The 20,155-nt window shown below is 61.1% G+C and overlaps 1 protein-coding gene across 1 annotated transcript in view; it reads left to right on the top strand.

Annotated features, from left to right (window-relative positions):
• The first annotated feature begins 1,461 nt into the window (after positions 1-1,461).
• Positions 1,462-20,155, top strand: part of LPCAT1 (lysophosphatidylcholine acyltransferase 1) — a 39,019-nt gene continuing 20,325 nt past the window's right edge. The window contains exons 1-2 of the mRNA XM_065874362.1: positions 1,462-1,623; positions 18,313-18,455. Coding sequence (XP_065730434.1) covers positions 1,489-1,623; positions 18,313-18,455 — 278 coding nt within the window. The 5' untranslated portion in view covers positions 1,462-1,488. The remainder of the gene's footprint in view (positions 1,624-18,312; positions 18,456-20,155) is intronic.

Raw genomic sequence — 20,155 nt, 5'->3', positions numbered from 1 at the left:
TGAAGAAGTTTGGACCCAGCCCTGCACTTTCCCTTCTGTATTAACAATGCACGCAGGATGCCGGAGACTTCAGGGGAGACCACTGGCCTCCCTTTTGGCCCTCCTTGCCCCAACGTCTCTCTGTCTCCATCAAAACACAGAAGGGCCCTCAGCATGGCAAGGCTTCACCACGGCATCCGTGAGGGTATCGGCTGGGTTATCAGAGGGCAGACCACTCCCTGACGTGCTGCCCGGGAGAACGCAGATGCCCCAGGAGCCCGGGCCTTTGGAGAAGGTCAGCCAGGCAGCCCCAGAACGATGTGGGAAGAGCTGGGGCTCCTCCCCAAGGTTTCAGGAGTCCTTCCTCACCCGCCACCCGCTGCCTTCTCCTGCTCTCCGTCACCTGCCTGTCGGGGCCACAGGAGAGATGTGCGGAAACGTGGCTGTTCTTGATACTAAAGGTTTGCGGTGACTTTTTGAAATTTATAGACTTTGAACAGGGAGTTATTCTGCATTTGCTCTAGTTAGTACTGTGCCACAAATTAGGGATCCCCTGTGTACCCCCTCCACCCAAAAGAGTAATTCCAAGAACTGGAGTCCTTAGGGAATGAGAAAGATTCATCACCCCCTTCTCAAACCACTGGGTCCCTGGACCCTGAGGTCTGAGCGGACCCCGGGCGTCTGGGATGAGGCCTGCCCTCAGGGGCTCCCAGTGCAGCCCACAGCCAGGGCTGACAGGACCACGGGGCAGTGCAACGTAGCCCATCTGGGGAGGACAGGTGAGGAGGAAGAAAAGCCAAGGGAGCCGGGTCTGGGACGGGGACCCAGTGGAACCTCTCACACGCGCGCCTGGCCGGGCGCTGCTCGACAGCGCCCCTCGGGATTTGGGCAGCTGGGGCTGCCTCCCGCGGGGACTGCTCTGGGGCTCGGCACCCACAGCCCGGGGTAGCGCGTGCCCGCCCCATCTCCACGTCGCTGCACTCCTTCCGCTCCACAGGCCGCGCCCCGGCTCGGCGCCCCGAGCGGCGGAAGGGGGCAACGTGGCGGGCCGCGCCGCGCTGGGGACTCGATCTCCCCTTCTCCGGGACCAGGCCCGCCTCGTGAGTCCCTGTGGTCAGGCCACCGCGAGAGGCTCTCCGCCAGGGCCTCGGCGCCCCTCGGGACCCACGCCCAGCGGCTCCGGCGGGCACACCCGGCAGCAGCGCGCGGAGCCCTGGGCCGTCCGCGCGCGCTGGGGCGGTCTCTCCGGGCCCGCGGGGGGCGGGGCGAACAAGCACGCCCCTCCCCGGTCCGCCCCGCCCACCCCGCCGGCGCCCCCCGCCCGCCCCGCCCCGCCCACGTCATGCAGCCTCCCCTCCCGCGCCTGCGCGGCCGCGCGCCTGGCCCGCTCCAGACGCCGCGCATCCTCTGCCCGCGCCCGGCGCCCCGCGCCCAGCTCTGCGCCCGGCTCCGCGACCCGCTCCTCGCCCGGCCCGGCGCCCCGCTCCCCTCGCCGCGGGCGGCGCGGCCATGAGGCTGCGGGGACGCGATCCCCGAGCCGCCCCCGCCTCCAGCGCGGGGGCCGGCGACGCGCGGCGGCTGGCGCCCCCGGGGCGGAACCCTTTCGTGCACGAGCTGCGACTCAGCGCCCTGCAGAAGGCCCAGGTGGGTGTCCGTCGTGTGCCCAGCCCGCCCCGGGCCCGGGGCCGCGCCGAGGGTCGGGGATGCGCGGCCGGAGGGGGCTGGGAAGGGGACCTTGGGCGCGGCCCAGCCCCGCGGCGCCCCGGGGCCCGCGATCGCCACACTTCCCTGCGACCCGCAGCCTGCATCCCCCGCCGTCCTCACCCCATCCCCGGTTCCCGTCACCCTGGTTCCCACCGCCAGTGCCCTGAACCTGGCTCCGCATCCCCCTTCCCCAGGTCCCCGCTCCCGGCTCCATCCCCCTCTCCCTGATCCCTGGACCCCGCAGCCCTTTGCCCTGGCCCCTGCACCCCGATGTCGTACCCGCACCCCGGTCGGTCGGCGCCGCGCGCTCTCCTGGTCCCGGCGTCCACTGCCGCCGCGTGCAGGCCCCGCGCGGTACCGGAGCGGCTCCCCCTGGATGTGACTTCGTCACTTGATGCGCTTCGTGTGGGGGGACCTCTTTGGTCACTTGAGTCAGTGCCGGCGGCAGTGGGGTGCGGGATGTGGGCTCCCCTGGAGCTGCCGGCAGGACGGTTCTGCGTCTGCGGGTTTCCACGTTGTTTCTGGGGGACTCCCTTGGGGGTTAGTCTGCTGCCAGAGTCGGTCGCGGCCAGCCTGGTCCAGCCTGGGGTACAGCGCGCAGGCGGCCTGCTTCTGGCTCGTTTTATCTGCGGGGTGGTCTGGTCCTGGCTGAGGGACGGTGGCTGCAGGAAGCAGGGCGGCCCCTACACTCGTCCCCTGCCTTCACGTGGCTCCCGACCTGGAGGGATACTTCTCTGACCTGGTGGGATCTCTGAGCTGACCGTGAGCTGTGTCCGCATTTCTGGAGGATTGCTCACAGGAGGGCCTTTCTTTGACTCCAAAACTATGCATAGAAGCAGGGAAGTTTCAGGTCTTCAGGGGTTGTCTAGCCGGTGGGGCGTACACCTCCAACAACACTTTCTGTGGGAAGATCGGAGTTTTTTAAATGTGTAAAGTAACTCATTTGAAATCATATTAAAGTGAAAAGTTCTTGAAGTCAGTCTAAAACTGTCATTTCCTCAGATGCCTGCCTTTTCTCTAACAGCCCCCTTGGTGGGTCCGATGGTTGTCAGTGGGGAGCAGAAACGGGCAGAAGACTGGTGGGGGGGGGGAGAACGGAGAGCGGCAGCCCCCCTGGAGACACAAAAGGACAGGGCCGTCCCACCCCGCCCGCCGTGTGGTCCCCTGGTGCCTCCCCCCTCGTCCTCACTGGCTCACACGCCCCCTTGTCTCCCCCAGGTGGGGCTCACAGTGGCTTCCTCTGAGCTCCTGAGTGAGCCCCCGTCACTGTCACACCCCCGCCCCCTGCTTCCAGGGTCTTCCTCCCGCTGCTTAGAGCCCTCGGGAGGGGGCTCCCTGGGATGGAGCCCTGAAGCCTTCGGGCGGTTTCCGGCACCCCCCAGGCCTGTCACCCTTGCTCCCGCTGCTGCAGAGCTGGCCCCTTTCCGCTCCTAACCCCTCTCTCCCGGCCCCTCTGCTCCTCCCTCAGGTCTGGGGCCCTGGAGGGCCTCCTCTGTGTCCCTGTCACACTGGCAGCCCCCGTTGCTGCGGGCGCACGGGGCGGGGGGGTCAGGTCTGTCCTGCCGGGGACCGTGCTCACTGCCCCAGGGGATGGAGGAGCCACACGCAGAGCCAGCTGGCTGTTGAGGGAATGAACGGGCGAAGGGACAGATGTCAGAGCAGAGTCTGAAACCCTGACCCCCTTCAGGTGGGGGTCACAGGGTTGGGAATTGGAGGATCCCAGCTGTGGGCTGTTGTTGTCTCAGCATCTGGATGAGTTCGGAAGAAGAACAGGTGTGTGGGAAAAAAGAACAGGTGGGTGGCATGTTTTCACCTGCCTCCAAGGGAGGGATACTTTGTTTGTACCTTGTTGCAGTGTTTCAGAGGCCGGGTCAGAATAATCTTGGTGTATTTGTAACAAAGTCCTGTTTCTGCCCAGGGGTCTGAGGCCCCAGGTGTAGTCTGTACTCTCCAATTTCCAAGTCCGGCTCTGCAGAGGCATTTTGCTTTTTACCAGCAATGTTCTGCGAAACTTTCCCCCTTTACCATACTTTGTTATGGTAAAGTTTGAGCAGAGTGGACTTGGCCTATCCGAGCAAAGAAGGCCCACCTCCCGAAATCAGTACATAAATGGATCCTGCAATGTCCGAGCCCCCCGGGGGCCGCTCAGAAGCTCACCTAAATTCTGAGTTGACATAGAACAGTAAGTGTGCCTATATTTACCTGCTGGCCTTTGCTGTAGGGGAGGGGCTGCTGCGCGTCTGGGGATTAATGACCAGTTGGCCCATCTGTCATTTAACTGCAGCTTTAGTGAGGAGCTTAAGCATCTCTTTGGACAGAAAACAACATGTTAAGACCTGAAAAACCATGAAGAGTGGAATATCACATCATCACCCTGTGATTTGGAGTCAGGCGGTGGGTCGATGTCACCGGGTGTTTGTGTACTTCCCGCTGGAAGCCGCGGGTGTGAGCACATCCCCTCCAGCTCTGGTGCTTCCCCATTTGTGAACCCCCTGAACCAGTGTCACCGAGAGTTTACTTCCTGGAGAGCAGCCTGGTTTCCCAAACACCTTGGAACTGAGCCCTCGGAGGGAGAGGCCCTGCGTGCACCCCTCCCCCGGTCCAGTCCTCAGAGAGGATCACAGGAGGGGTGACTCCAGGGACAGACCTGTTGGGCAGCCTGCGTGGAGTCTAATCACCCAGAAGTGGGCGATCTTTTTCTCCAAGTTCTGATCCAAATGCCCGAGTCTGGGGCTCGGTCTGGATGCCGAGTTAGGGGCAGCCGCTCTGGGGCAGGGAGCCCGTGCCCCGCACACTCCCCAGCCACTCAAGGGAAGGCTGCTGTGTACATCCATCGTGGCCCCACATGTCCACACACCAGGCCCACCTGCACGTCCTCATGACCCGCAAGTCTGCGTGCTCCACGCAAGAGACTCCACAGTGAGCAGCTCTTCATCCAACCCCTCCCACAGCCCCAGCGCTGTGCCTGGTGGCGGGGTCGGGGGGTCGGTGGCGGGGGGACGGGTGAATGGGGAGGTGGCCCGGCCTAAAGCCGGTGCTCTTGAGGGGCTGGCGATAATAGAAACTGGGAACAGGAGATGGAGGCCCTCCAGGAGAGCATGTGTCCCTGGGGATCTGGGAGGCCAAGGCCCAGAGTCCCCTTCTGAGGACTACTGAGGACCCGGCAGCACGGCCCTGGAAGGCAGGCGGGTGGAGGGTCGGGGGCCGTGTCCTCATGTCCAGGTGAGGAAGCCGAGGCCCAGGTCCTGTGTTGTCCCCGGACTCCGGGCAGCGCGGGCTGGCTCAGGGCAGATGTCTGACCCGCCGCTTCTCTTACAGCTCACCGGGAGTCTCCTGTAATCCGCTCCTAATTTTCTGGAAGGATGCACGTGCGAAACTCCGTGGTGGTTAACGTTGAGGAATGAGACGGGGGATTCAAGGGCGCGGGATCCGACTTATTTGTTGCGTTCTTCTGCCCTGAAGTGGGACACACACACGCACGCGCACGTGCACACAGTTTCCTCTTACACTCGCTTTAATTTCTTAGTGCTGAGCAAAGCACAGTCTTATTTCTCATTTTCACAAAGCAGGATTTTGTCCCTGAGAGTGGGCCCGGCCCGCCCCGGCCCCGCAGGCCCGGGGACCGTCTGAGGAGGTGACCTGTGAGCTCCTGTGCCCGGCGAGTCTCAGCACGGCCTCCAGGAGCCTCTGTCACGAAGCCGGGCCCTGCCCACCTGCCCCCGGGCTGCCACCACACAGCCAGGACAAAGGCCACCATCCCCAGCGGGCGAGGCCCCAGCCCACTTCTCGCGGGAGCTGCAGGTTAGCCTTGTTTCCGGGTCCCGTAAACCTTTAGTCTTGCTGTGAGTTATTCTGAAATGAGCCCAGAGGAAAGCGTGTGTTTGGAAATACCCTGTGGAAATGCGGTAGCGGGTTTGCTCTCAAGCCCAGGTCACCGCTCGGCCGTCAGCGCGAGGTTTGCAGTAATTTACTCATTCACACGTTCCTTGGTGTTTCGACCACGTTCCAGCCTTGTGGGCCGGGCTGTAACCGGGGCTGAATACCCTTCGTCACTGCGCACACGGCTGCCGGCCTCCGGGCCCCCCTTGGGCACAGCATCCTCGGTGGCACTCCGCAGGGGTCCTGGATGGGGGCCGAGCCGAGGCGCCTGGGACTGCAGCCTGTGTACCCCTGACTCGCGTTTCCATGTTAGACCCAGAGGAGTGAGTTGCTTTCCCTAAAAAGTTAGTTGCCACTTAAGAGCTTTTTACACTACATCTTTCACGCTTTTAACCTTTCAGTCCCCCGGAGCTGGGCCTCACCTTGCAGGGTCGTGCTCGGGGTCCTGAGGTCCGGCTGGGGAGGACGGGCCACCCGGCGGGCCCTGCTACTCCTTGCCACCCGAGGAGCCCGGGAGCACAGAGCGACCTCAGTGCCCGAGACAGCGGGGATGCCGCTGGGCTGGACCAGGCACTGAACGCCCGCCCCAAGGCGGGGGTCTTTTTGCTAGCCCTGGAGGGGTAACAGCTGTCCCACGTACAGAGCGAGCGACAGAACCTCCTTTCGGTAGCAGTAGATATTTCTGACCAAGAGGGCAGAGCCAGTGGTCGCTTTTGTTTGTGGGCCTCATAATCTGCACGTCCTCACTGGGTCTCTCTAGCTGGACCCCCGGTCCCCGACCCTGGCTCCCTTCCTTCGGCTGATTGCTGGCCTGCGACCACCCGGCACGAAGGGGTTGATGTGGGATGTGGAGCCCCTCCTCCCTCCCCCCAGAGTAACTGGGGCCACTCTGCTTCCAGCCTCCCCGCAGTGGTCTCCCGCAGTGCAGTGGTCTCCCCGCAGGGTAGTGGTCTCCCGCAGTGCAGTGGTCTCCCCGCAGGGCAGTGGTCTCCCTTCTGCCTGCCCTGGCCCCGCCCTCTCCTTCCATCACTGCCTCACCTGTACCTGGTCCTCAGGAGCTGTCCGACCGGTCACCTCCCCGCTTCCCCAGGCTGCTCAGAGGAGGGACTGTCTGGCTGGGGGACAGGCTGCCCCAGGCTCCTCCCCCCTCCTGCTACCCTGAGCAGCCCCAGGGCCCAGTGCTGGGCCCAGCCCAGCCCATGACGATGGAACTGGCGGGCCAGGGGCTACCTGCAACCAGGGCGGGGGGGTGGGCAGAGCTGGGGTGTTCTGGGGGGCTGCCTGCTGCTGGGGGAGGTACAGAACGTACCCATGGGTTGCCTTGCAGCTAGAGGGGCCGTCCCAGAGCTGGGATTAGAGCCAGGATGTGGTTGGGGGGAACCCCTTGCAGTTGGGGGTAGGGCCAGGATGTTCCCTGGGGCTCCCAACAACCGCGGGCCTGGAGGCAGAATTTTGGTGAGGGGCCTCCAGCCGTCGGGCTGGGGTTGAGCTGGGATGTCCTGGGGGTGCTCTCGGTACCTGAGGGTGGGGTGAGTAGGAGGTGCCCAGCTGGGGGGCTGCCTGCAGCTAGGAGCCCCAGAGGGCCCGAGGCTGCTGGAGAAGCTCCCACAGCAGGGGGACCAGGACACTCTGGCCAGGGCCCTGCCGCTTCCTGCAGGTATTTGCTGAACAGGTGGAAGCAGCGGGAAATGCTGCAGGTCTGGAATTTCGAGATTCTCTTCTTCAAACCCTGCAATAAGGGCCCTGGAGATAAGGGATTTCCTTGAGCCACAAGCCAGGGTGGGTCTGACGTCTGGGCGGCTCTGAGCTGAGTGAGCAGGGGCCAGCGAGCAGCCTCTCAGGCCCGTTCTGTGCGGTGGGAGGGGGGTGGCGCTCCTTTGTCATCGGGGTTCTCACAGCTTCCTCCATCCCTGCCTTGGGGACCGCCCCAGGCCCCCCTTCCCGTGTGTCCTGCCCCTGTTGGCCACCCACCAGGGATGGTAGGATGCATGAGAAGGGGTGCAGGTAGGAGCCGGCCGCGAGAGCCCCGAGGGCAGGGACTGCCGTGTCCTGCGACACAGCCAGGGGTTCATAGCCACCTGTGGTGAGCCAGCCCGTCGGCAGACATTACCTCTGGGCCCTGGCACTCACTCAGGTGGCACCCTTCGGCCCAGCGTGTTGTTTGTGGACACAGAGGTGCCCCGCCTCAGCTGCCCCCCCTCCCCCCTCCCGTGTTTCTCAGCCCCTCGGGGAGACATTCTCAAGGACCAGGCTGCTGGTAGTGCCGGTGGGGTGGGCCCTGCACCCCGGTGCCTGAGCCTCGGCGCCTTTGTGTGGGACTTGCAGCCCCCTGGGTCCGCTTCTGCAAGTGGGGAGCTCGGAGCCTTGGAAGCTCCCTTTCTGCAGACACAGAATTACCGGGTGTCCTAACCCCACAGGAGAGACGCCTGGGGAAGGAGGTCAGGTGTCGCCGAGCTCCTGAGCCAGCACTTGCTCTGGGACCTGAGGCTCGTGCCGGTGGAGTGTCCGGCCCAGAAGGCTTACACCTTCCAGCCTTTCTGCCGCTGCCCCTCCGTCCTTCCCACAGAAGGGCTCCAGCCTGGGGTTTGCTTTACTGTGAATTTCACAGCTGGAGACCGCAGATCGCAATCACGGGGACCCCGGGACAGAGCTCTGGTCTCCAGCAGAGCGGTCCTGAAAACCCGGAGGAGATGAGATTTGGTACAAAACTTGGGTGCGTCGGAGGAGGAATGAGGAGGGCCAGGGAGGGTGCAGGCAAGACCCAGAGGCCAGCCCGGCGGGCGCCGGCGGCCAGAAGCAGGGGCGGGGCACCGGCTGTGGGCGCCCCGCACGTGTCCGCCCTGCCCCTCCAGGCCCAGCCTCCCCTCCCACACGTGGGAGGCTCTCCCCCTGCACTTCCTTCCGGCTTTGCTCAGATCCCACCAGTTATTATCCTAGGGGCCTTTCTCAACTGCCCTGGAGACCCGGAGTCCACGTGGCAGGCGGCTCCCGGTGTCCCAAGCGTCCAGTGCCCTGGCCTCCCGGGTGAGCTCCTCTGCCATCTGCTGGAACGTCCTGAGCCTCCAGCCTGGCCTGAGTGCCCTGCCCGGCCTCCTGCGGGCCCCCAGGGCTGCGATCTCTGCTGCACTGCCCCCGAGGCCCCCGAACTGCCCCTCCGTGCTGACCGCTGACCCTGGGGCTGCCTTCCCACCTCCTTTGCCTGCGGACCATGGGCCCCACCACTCCCGGCATGCCCCGGCCCCGTGACAGGCCAGCGTGAGTGCCGCCGCCAGACGCAGGCCGAGCCCGGCAGGATCAGCTGATGTGAAGACTTCGACCCGCCCCCTGGAGCCCTCGGACCCTGGCTGGGAGGAGGAAGGGCCACTGTGTGGTTCTCCTTGCCGCCTGGGCCGCAGGGCGTCACCCTTAGGGTTCCCTCCGACCGAGTGGCTCTGGTCTCTCAAAGAGCCGCACAGGTGTTCACCGCGGCCTCACGAGATCACCCTGTCAGCTGTGGCTGAAAAGGGTGAATATGGTCATCTAGGAAAATCGCTCTGCGTTGGACCGCGGGACAGATTTGTAAACTCGGTGATTACCGAAAGACACTCATTTTGCAGGAGGCTCCAGATGAGGCAACACGCGCTATCACTTGAGTTGAAAGCTCTTGGATAGAGATCACCGGGATGGTGGGGAAGTTGGGCCTGCTTGAGAGTTTGAAAGAAAAAAATAGCTCTTTAGAAAAGCTATATTTAATTTTAGATTTGAGTGGGAGAGCTAGAAAGAAATAGCTTCTATACACAGTAAGCATGGGCTCTGGAAGGAGAGTTTTCCCGAGCGGGGGCACAGGTTATCCTAATAGACACACAGGTAGATGGAGAACCTCAGAGGTCAGGCAGTGGAGGCCTGAGGTCAAGAAGACAGTCACACCTTAGCAAGAAAAAGACAGACGAGTCCAGTGTGAATTTGGGTACAGGATTTATGTAGATGGGCAAACCCCCAAAAGAAGCCCAGGTACCCAATAAACATAAAGTGCTCCATAAGCACAGGACAGGACCTGGGCCCCTGGGCCCCCGCTAGCCATTCCCCCCTCGCCGATGACCCCTTGGATCTCTGGCCACGCTTAGTGTTTTACCTGATGGTAAAGAGAAGCCTCTTCTGGAGAGCAGCTGTGTGTGTGACAAGGTCCGGGGAACAGCCACGGTTCAGAACGCCAGCCTTTTCTCTGTTTCGCTTTTGCTTTCAAGTATTTTAACTATTCGAATTAGTTGGGAAAAGGGCTGCTCGTCTCCTGTTTGAAGGCGGCGTGTGACTTGGACCGGAAGGCATTTTATATTTAAGGAAGGTGTTTTGATGATGGGGGTGAGCAGGGGGGATGCGCTTCCAGGTTGATTTGCTAGCTTTGCATCTCAGGCATCGGGTCCAGAGCTGGTACTTCTCCTTCCCAGCTGTGACCTCCAAGGGCCTGCGGCTTCACTGTGCCGGCTTGTAAGACTCCGTGGCAATAACTGTGCATTTTCTAAGAAACATAAATAAAGTTAGATGTGTCTTTTTCTCCCTCGCCGCTGCGTCCAGCAGGTGGAGGGTTCCCTCGAGGTTCTGCCGGCTTCCTGCCCGAGCGAGGCTGGGGTGCGGCCACCGGCTGCCCAGGGCATCAGGTGTCACCTTGGCAGTTTTAGCCTCTTCTGTCTACTCTAAAGTGGGAGTCTCAAAAACAGCTGGCTTTATGGTTTGTTTGTTTGTTTTAATACATGTAAGTAACAGCAAAGAAAAGATTGATTCCCTAGGTGAGGCTTTCCTGTGCTTCTCCCACGTGCCTTGGAGATCTTTCTGCAGAATTTGCGAGTCTCATTTCTAACTTGCTCCACGTGGAACAGCTTGGAGGTGACCAAGACCAGGCTCCCAGGAGAGCACAAGACCAGCCCCAGAACGCACTGCTCCCTCCCCTTCTGCCCCAGCTGTGCTTGTCTCCAGAGGTGAGCTCTGTGCCCCACCGGGACCGCAGCTGACCTGTCTCGGGAGGCTCCTCCGGGTCAGGTCCAAGGCGCCTGTCTGACTCCCTCACTCCTCACCCTCTGGCCCTCGTCTGTGGCCGAGGGGTGAGAGGGTGCTGGACCTGGCCCTGCAGCTTGGGGAAGGACCCCCCTGGGCAGGGAGGTGCAGGGAGATGGAGGAAGGAGGCCAGTGTGTCGGGCAGCACCCGTGAGGGAGCCTGGGGTCAAAGGGTGACTCTGCAGCCGTGCAGAACTCTGAGCCCTGATCTGTTTTGGAGGCGGAGCCAGTAGGAGTTGGTAAGAAAGAGAGGTGGCGAGTGTGACTCCCAGGTATGTGTCCAGGAACAGGCGGGTGGGCGGGGCCAGCTTGGGTGTCCCTTTGGGGGTTGTTGCCAGCTCTCCCGTTGATGCCTCTGGAGCGCTGGGCAGCTGGGACGTCAGTGTAGGGGCCTCGTCCGCATCAGGCCAGGGTCCGAGAATGTGAGGGTGCTCACGGGAGGGAGGGGGGTCCCAGGCCTGGGCTCCCCCGCCCCCTCCGCCGCCAGGGCAGCCCCTTCTCGTCCAGGCTGCTCCTCAAAACTGGGCTTTGCTCCCGCCTCCTGGCCGGGCCTCAGTTTCCCCGCCCGTCTGAGCCCATGCACTGTGGGTGCGTTCTCTCCCTGGGGGGTGGCCTGCACCCTGCCTTCCCTGGAAGGATCATCGCTGACGCCCCCTCTGGCGGCCTGCCTGCGTCCTGCACGGGGTGCCCACACTGTTTGGGAGGGTGAACTGATTTGCGGGGAGTTGACGGTCGCGTTCCCGGCGCTGCTTCCTTGCACCCTGTGAGATGATGAGCCGTCGCCGTGGTTCCCTGCACCCGTGCCGGGTCTCCTGGCCTCTGGCACTTCCTGCGGCCACCAGTCAGCCCAGCGCCTGCGTCCTGGGGTCCCATCCTCGTCGGTTTGGGGAGACCCACAGGGCAGGGCACCTTTTGTCCTTCACACCTGCGATCTGGACACCCTGGATGCTGGCTCCGTGCGCCCCAGGCCCCTGTGCTGGCAGTGCCTGTAGCACCCCCGTTAAGCCAGGCTTCACCTACCCCTCAACGCCACCACCGTGAGTCACTGGCCTATTTTCTGTGTGCTCACCGGGGTCCGCCATCCTTGAAAACACTTCATTCCAGGTTGTGAAGTCATCTAATTGGCTTGCACAGGTCTGTCCCGTCTTGTTTTGTGCCTTTTTTACCAACTGTCGCCCTGGGATGTGTCCGCTGTGTCCCGTGTAATTCATCGCTCCTCCCCTGGCTGGCCCCTGGTGTCTGTCACAGGGGTGACCTTCAGCGCACCTGTCCCCCGGTGGCGCCCTAGGTGACATCCAGCTCCACGGCTACCAGCAGCACGCCCATGGGAGCAGCCCCTGGGGAGCGGGGCCCGCCAGCTGGCCCGGTGCCCACGCACAGCTCCCCACCCCTCACCCCGAGTTCCCACCTGCAGCACAGAGGCTCTAGCACCGTCCTCACGGCCTGGGGACCGACTCTGAGCTGTGGTTATTCCCAGAAACTCAGGAGCGCGTGGACTCCAGCAGAACCAGTGGGCCCTGGGCTCTGCGCTCAGTGTCCTCGTGGGCAGTGGTGCAGAGCTCTTGGCCACATGACGTCAGGGGCCAACACATCTGATGGTCCACATCTGTTCTATCAGTTCATGGATCTTACCCACTGCCCGAGGATGGTTCGTGGTGACTGTGGTAGATCGGGCACCCAACGCACGAGGGCAAAGTCTATTCCTTTTTTTCTTTTCTTAAGTCCTGCTAGGATTTTTTTTTTAATTTATTTTATTTATATATTTTTGGCTGTGTTGGGTCTTCGTTGCTGCGTGCAGGCTTTCTCTAGCTGCTGCGAGCGGGGGCTACTCTTCGTTGTGGTGCGCGGGCTTCTCATTGCGGTGGCTTCTCTCGTTGCAGAGCATGGTCTCTAGGTGTGCAGGCTTCAGTAGTTGTGGCACATGGGCTCAGTAGTTGTGGCACATGGGCTCAGTAGTTGTGGCACACGGGCTCAGTAGTTGTGGCACACGGGCTTAGTCGCTCTGCGGCATGTGGGATCTCCCCGGACCAGGGCTCAAACCCGTATCCCCTGCATTGGCAGGCGGATTCTTAACCACTGCGCCACCAGGGAAATCCCTCTTTCTATTTCTATCAGCGTGATTTTCAGGAACTTTCTGAGAAAAGAGATAATGGCTGAGGATGTGGGCTCAGCGCCGGGTTTGTGTGGCCAGCTGGCTCTGTGTGTGCTTGCTTATTACATTTTCTTTCATCATAGGAGGGAGTGAATTTCCCTCCAGCCTCCTGGTGAATGCGGTTCCTTTGGAATGGCGGGATTTCTTCCCATGATGAAAGCGCTGGCATTGGAAGGCGGCTTCGGGAGAGTCTTCCTGTGCCTGCCGGTCAGCACGCTGACGGTCGGTCCCGACGGGCTGGCACCCAGCATCTGGAGCGTCTGCTCCGCCTGTAACGCGGCCGCTGTGTTCTCCAAGCTGCTGACACCGAGTCCCGAGCGCTGTCCTGGCCGCACGTGTCGTGTCGGGGTCTCGCACGGCTGACCGGGGTCCCTCAGCAGGCGTGTGCTCGAGGGCACAGGCATCGCAGCCCCCTGGGGCCTGTCCTCCCTGGGCGAGGGCCTGGGTCTCTCTAGAGATCTTGTCTCTTAAGTAACGCAGTATGTTTCCTCGTTGGTTGTGAAACATAAGGCACTTGGACCAACTTGCACGTGGGTGATACCAACGGCCTTGGTGGCCTTGGCGGGGAGGAGGGGTGATTGCCGGGCGGGTCGGAGCCGGGCTTTGGAACCTCAGGTGCCGCACCTGGAGAGTTCTGGACCTGTGGATTCGATGAATTCAGTGGGAACCGGAGACTTTATATCCAAAGCGAAATTGTCACTTTCACAGTTCTTATCACAGGAAGTGTCAAAAATACAGCAAATGTTTTTGCTTAGGGCGGCGGTAACAAAGCACCCCAGAGGGGCCGGCTTAAACCACAGGAATTTATTCCTCCCATTCTCCAGGCCGGAAGCTGAGATCCGGTGTCACAGGGCTGGCTCCTCCCGAGGCCTCTCTCCCTGACGAGTAGACGGCCGTCTTCTCCGTGGCCTCCTGTGGTCCTCCCTCCGTGCATGCCTGTGTCCTGATCTCCTCTTCTTATGAGGACCCCGGTCACATGGGATTAGGGCCCACCTTAGTGACCTCATGTACCTTAATCACTTCTTTAAAGGACGGACCTCCAAAGACAGTCACATTTTGAGATGCTGGGGGTTCGGACTCCAATACATGAATTTGGGGGACACAGTTCAGCCCCTGACACCAAAGCAGAGGAAACGTAACGAGCCGCCCCCTCTCCCCACCTCAGCAGTCCCCCCTTACAGCCCCTCTGGGCCCACTGACACCCCCTCTTCTCCCACCAGTGATTTGCAAGCAGAGCCCAGACTTCGTCATTTCACCAGTAGCAATCCCGTGGGTATCTGCCGCTCAAGGACAAAGACGCTGGCACCCGCTGTGCAGGCCACTGTCACCTGTCACCCCGGCTACGGGGCGAGGGCGGGTTCTTGGCTACAACCGCGCCCGCCCACCCCCCCTCCCCCGGCACACACTCTGATCAGAGGGTCCCCGTCCAGCCTGTCGTCTTGGTTTTCTTCCTACAGTGTATTTGGTGCATCTGTGTCTCCTGGCCTTCCTTTTGCTGACTGTGAGCTGGTCGTCCGTGTCTTCTGGAAGCTGGTGGCTTGATCCACAACTAGAGAGATCCCATTCCCGTCGGGCATGCCCAGCCCCGCCCACCTGCTGGTCTGCGTCCGGGCAGGACCCTCTGTCACGCACACGTGCCTGGATGGTGGGTTCTGGACGCCTGTGCGAGCCCTTCGTGGACGCCCCCACGGACACGCCCCCTCCACCCCTTGGCTGTCCCGAGGGACAGTCTCACGGGACAGGCAGCACGAAGCTTGACGTTGCCCCTAGGCCAGTGTCACGATCAGGAGCTGGTTTCGTAGGGTCGTCCAAAGGCAACCGGGGAGGCTGGGGCACGTGTGTGAGCGTGTATAAGTAGAGGTGTGGTGGGGGTGGGCGTGGACGTGAGCGCGCGCCCTGAGGCGTGCGGGCGTGAGGCTCCCACCACGCGTGGCTCTTCCTGTGTGCGTTCCAGTGCGCCGTGTGCGTGGGGCCCTGGGTCCTTTGGGCAGGAAGTGGTGCCCTGGGCCCGGATGGATCACCGCCTGGACCCGCTCTCCTGGGGCTCGTGCTGAAGTGTGCGGGGCAAGAGCGGGCAGTGCACCTTCAGGTCTGGGTTGAGCCGGCTGCCCGACGACACGGACGTGCAGAGGACTCGCATGTCTGCGTCTGTGCCTGTTAAACCCCTTTTCCATGAGGTGGTTTCTCGTAGACAACTTCTAATGGCTTAACCCAAGTAGCTCAGCTGGGCACTCATTGCACGTCACCCTCAAGGGTTGTGTTACAAGCCCTCGTGTGGCCCTTGAGAAGGGTGACCATACAGTTGACCTGGCACTTTTGAGGGTGATGGGCCCCCGATGATGGCCCAGGGCCGAAGCTGTGGGCAACGTCTCAGGAAACCGGTCCCCCCTGCCCCCCGTGGGCTCCCGAAGGGACGCGCCTCCTCCAAGCAATTTCCACGGCCCCCACGTGCTTCCTGCCCACCCCGCCCCCCCACCCTGGCCCCGGCAGGGCCGGGGCGGGTCCATGGCTCAGGCCGCGTTCCGCTGGTACCTGCCCATCTCGTCTGTGGGAGGCCTGCCTGTTTGCTGAGGGTCGAGGCTGTGTGGTCCCTCACACGTCCTTTCCCCACTGGCTGCAAAACTCAGACACCAGGACCGTCTCCCCGATGCACACAGAGCGGGCACAGAGATGCAGCCTCTGAGAGGCAAACGTGGTCACACGTCTTGTCCACGGGGAGTGGCCGGTGAGCCAGCTTGCGGGACGTCATCCGCTCATCAACCAGCAATTTGAACCGTGGCACTTGCCCCGACTCCAGGGTCACCCCTTCAAGCCTCGTCATCACCCCAGTTGGTCCGGACAGACTGGGGTGCTGCCTCCCCGGGGCCTCAGAAGCCGTGGGGAAACTGGGTGCTCTTTCTGGAGCGCTGAGATCTGTTGTTCTCTTCTGTCACCTGCAGTAGCAGCCGTCCTGGCCGTGGAACGCGGCTGCACAGTCAGGGCGTGTCTGCGACCTGTGAGTGCACTGAGCACGCTGGCCCCAGAGCTCCTGTCCGGAGCTTTGCTGCCTGTTCATTCTGTCTGTGGCACGGGCACCGGCTTTAGGGTCCATTTATGGGGACACACCGCAAAGTATCCAGTGACTCAGCTGCCCTGCAACCTGGAGGAGCAGCGGCCACGGCTCATAGGATGAGCGGGTATGAGGGGCTCCCAGCACAGCCCCTGGAGCCGGAGCTCTGGGCCGTCGAGGTGACAGGCAGATCGAGAGGCAGCGCCCCGCCAGCGAGGAGCTGGGGTGTCTCTGCCCTCCCTCTGCAGCAAAGTTACAACAGCAAGGATGGAAGAGGATATGTTTTGAAATGAAGGAAAGGCTACATTTTAAAACCTGTGGGATTGAATTAAAGTCCTTAGAGAAAGCTGCCTTCTCCATGTGAATTTGGGGGAAATAAGGTATTTCTGAAAATATGCTCCAGGCTCTTCCCTCAAGAAGTTAGAAAGAACATTAGGGTACACTCAGAGTGGAAGAGAGAGGCCCCTGTAAGATACAAAATTAATGCGACTGAATAGGTCACAGCAGAGATAAGGAACAAATGCACAAGCGGTTCTGTAAACAGATTAGCGAAGGGGAGGGCTGTCTGTCAGCATGGGCCGAAGGGTCTCAGAAGCACAAACGCTGTGAACAGCGACGCCGTAGACCAGGGCAGAGTTGATGTAACTTCAGGGCAGCGGTTCTCACGGTTATCCTGAAAATGCACCGTGGGGAATCGGGTGGGAGGAGAAGCCTGCTGAGGGCGCCCAGAGATTTCCTCCCTGACAGAAACACTGAAATAACTCCAGAAAATAGGAAATCTAGATAAACAATGAAAAGCATTGGAACAGCCATCAGGAAGCTCCGTAGGAATTCCTCCAATGAGGTGGGCTGGTGTCTGGCGCGGTGACCGCAGGACCCAAGGACAGCGGTGCGGGGGACGTGACCAGGCTCGCCTTCCAGACACGTGTTGGCAAACAAACCTGGCGAGGCCTTAAGAGAGGTGGCTTCCCAGCGCTGGGACCGAGGTTGTGACACCAGAGAAGCCGTGGCTGCCGTGGGTCACGTGGACAGGGTGACAGATGAGCACGTAATTATCCCGCAGGGAAGACTTGCGGTGACATTCACCCCGTTCACGCTGAGCCCAAAACAAGACGCTTAGAAAACCTGGGGTGGGAGGCACGTTCCCGCCAGCACATTCCTGCTCTGTCTGACCCCCTGGAGCAGACCCCCCCCACCACCATTTAACAGGAAGCATTGTCACCAGCGGCGGCCACGACAGATCCGGGGTCACCGGCCCTGTTCCACCTTGTGCTGAAACCAGAGGTTCAGCCAGGGGACCCCAGCCCCTGAAGGCGGGGGGAAGAGGCCGTTCAAAGTCACCATCGTCACAGCACATGGAGATCTGGACCCACACCGGCCGTGGGCGGCACAGGCCACACGTGGCTGTAGGGCACCTAGGATGTGGAGCGCGTGAATGAGACGTGCTGTGAGCACAGAACACACCGGATTCCCTGGACATCATGAGGATAATGTGAACTGGCTCGTCCACGCCTTGCGCTACGTACGTGCGGAAATGATGGTATTTTAGGCGTGTTGGGTTAAATAAACTGCATGTTGAATTAATCTCATCACCTTTGTGTTTTTAAACGTGGCTGCTAGAAAATGTAAAATGGCACACGTGACCTGTGTTGTATTCCTGTCGGGCAGCGCTGGCCTTGATGGAGACCCCAGAGAATCAGGGAACGGTCAGCGTGCAGGCCTGCAGGTGGCAGAAACGGGCGTGGCGGGTGGTGGTGGTGAGCCGCCTGGACACGGTACCACGGACCTGGGTCTCTTCCCGTCTTTCCTGTCTCCTGTGCACCAAACCTATGTATTTCAAGTGTATTTTCTTGCAAATAATCAAAAACTGCATATCTGTTGGTTGTGAGGCTCCGTGAGTTTTGTCTTGTCATCCCTCCGCTCCCCTATTTTCTAATCGACCGCCTGAGATCAAGTTCATCACAAAACACGCTGTTTCTGAACGTCCCCCACGCCCAGTGTGGAGCCAGAACATCACTTTGCATGCAGAAGTGCCGGTACCTCAGTCACAGCTGCCCGTCCACCGTGTGTCCCCCCTCACGTGCAGGGCCTGCCCTCCCCATGGAGCCCTAGCCTGCTTTCCCCGTATCCACCGGACCAGGCCCGTGGCTCTGGACGCCCCCCTTCCTCCCTGCTGGGCCCCCATCCCGTCTGTGACTTCCTGGGGTTGGAGAGTCCCCGAGTCCCCGTCTTGCTTGTGGTCTGAGCCCAGTCCTGCCAGCTCTGTGCCTGTGGCCCTGTGAAAGCATCCCTGTGTGCAGGGGCTGCTGGGCGCGCTGAGGAGGGGGCTCGGGGGCGGGGCTGCCACTGGGGGTGCTGGGGGTGGGCGGAGCGCCGTCGGCCGGGAGAGCACCCCGACCCCAGGCGTCCCCTCGGTGGCTGTGGGAGGGACTGGGCCGCAGCGTCCGCGGGAGGCGGGTGCCGGGGCGGCGCGAGGAGCCCAGAGGGCAGTCCCGCGCGTGACCGTGCCCTGTCCCCGCAGGTGGCCGCCATGACGCTGACACTCTTCCCCATCCGGCTGCTGGTCGCCGCCGTCATGATGCTGCTCGCCTGGCCCCTGGCGCTTGTGGCCTCGCTGGGATCCGCTGAGCGGGAGCCAGAGCAGCCCCTGGCCTTGTGGCGGAGGTAAGTGCACGTCTGTGGGGGCCCTGGGGGGTCGCAGGCCCGCGCTCCCCCCGCCAGCGTCCTGCCCTGAGGCTCCCTCCAGGGCCCCGCGAGCCGAGTGGCCGCTGTGTTGTGCCCCGAGCACAGGGGTCCCGCGCTCCCCTGTCCCCTGCCCTCGAGGCCGCACGTCAGCCTGCTGCCGCTGGTGTGGTCTCTGCTTCGTGTAGATGGACGTGTGAATCCATCTCAAGTGAAGATCCAACAGGGGCCTCACAAAAGGACATGAAATCACAGCATTTTCTTGTGTATTTAAATACCTAAAGCTGTTCCTTAACTCAAACTACATGCCGTTTCTAGTGAAGGAACGTGTTGAGCTATGGGAAGGATTTTGGTGAGTATTTCCAGTGTGTTAGAAGACACCGTTCCCGTCATAAAACCAGGTTGCGGGCCACCTCCTGTGTCTGCATCTCCGATCAATCCTAAGGGTCCTTGGACGGTTTATTCAGAACAGAAGTGTTCTTAGTTTAGCGCAGGGCCGGTGGTGGGCTGCAGCCTGTTTTTGTGAATGAGGTTTTATTGGGGTGCAGCCCTGCCCATTCATTCGTACACCATCCAGGGCTGCTGTCCTGGAGGGCAGGGGTCACTGTGGCCAAGGTCTAAACTACCTGCTGCCCGGCCCGCAAGGTTTATGGACCAGCTCAGGCCCCTCCTTTCTCTCCCAGTGTCTGAGCTGCTGGAATGTTGATGCCCTGAGAGGCTGTGGAAACGGGCGCCCATCCTGGACCTTGGTTCCCCGCTGCCCGCGTGCCGTGGTCAGAGCAGCAGTTACATGCAGGGCAGAGACGGCCAGTTAAGGTTCAAGGGTTTTCTGAGCCTTACACGAGCATGGCGCCTGGGGACCCCTCACCCTCCTCGTGGTAATATTTCACGTCCTCAGACCATCCCCAGTTTCAAGTGAACCATGGTCTCTCCCCCTCCCTAGAAACCAGAAGGTAGACATGGCTGTCTCCGTGGGTATGCCCCCAGCACAGAGCCTGGCCTGAGGGACAGGAAAGTCTCTCCCAAATGAATGAATGAATGGGTCAGTGAATGAATGAATGAAAGAGTGAACGAGTGCATAGACAGCTGGGTTTTCTAATCTCTTTGGAAATCGTGCTTTACCTTGAGATTTGGGGTTTTTCTTTTAATGTTTTAACTGTAAAATATGAATTTGGTATCAAATATATAATCAAGCAAAATAAATCCAGACCGAATAGGAATCAGAATTTCAGTTTTCACTTGGTTGAGAACCCAGAGCTAGAAAGCAGAGATTTGGTAGTTTTTTACAAATTACGAATGATTTGATCAAAAGCGTCTTAATTCCCTGTTCCCCTGCTCTGTTCTGGGGCTGGGCTGCCCTGCCTCCCCGCTGTCCTCTCCCACGAAGGAGGAAACCTCGCACAACCTCGGCGTCTGTCTTTTCAAAACAGGTGACTCTGGGCTGTTTCCATTTCCCTGTTTTGACTCGCTGTAGCTTTTCTTGTCTGCAATAATGTACTTGGTCTCATGGGGTGATAAATGGGCCACAGCCAACTTGAGTTCCGACAGCCCGCTCGCTTCACAGAGGCACCGTGGGTGTGTGCGTGTGTGTGTGACGTGCACACCTGATGTGCCCCACGTGGGGAGATGTGGGGTTAAGGTTCACGGGAGCTCTGGGTGCTCAGGTACACGGAGCCTGAGCA

Source organism: Phocoena phocoena, chromosome 3 (assembly GCF_963924675.1).
Source record: "Phocoena phocoena chromosome 3, mPhoPho1.1, whole genome shotgun sequence".
Lineage (NCBI taxonomy): Eukaryota > Metazoa > Chordata > Mammalia > Artiodactyla > Phocoenidae > Phocoena > Phocoena phocoena.
The sequence above is the reverse complement of the archived record's forward strand: the minus strand, read 5'-3'. Positions and strand labels throughout refer to the sequence as shown.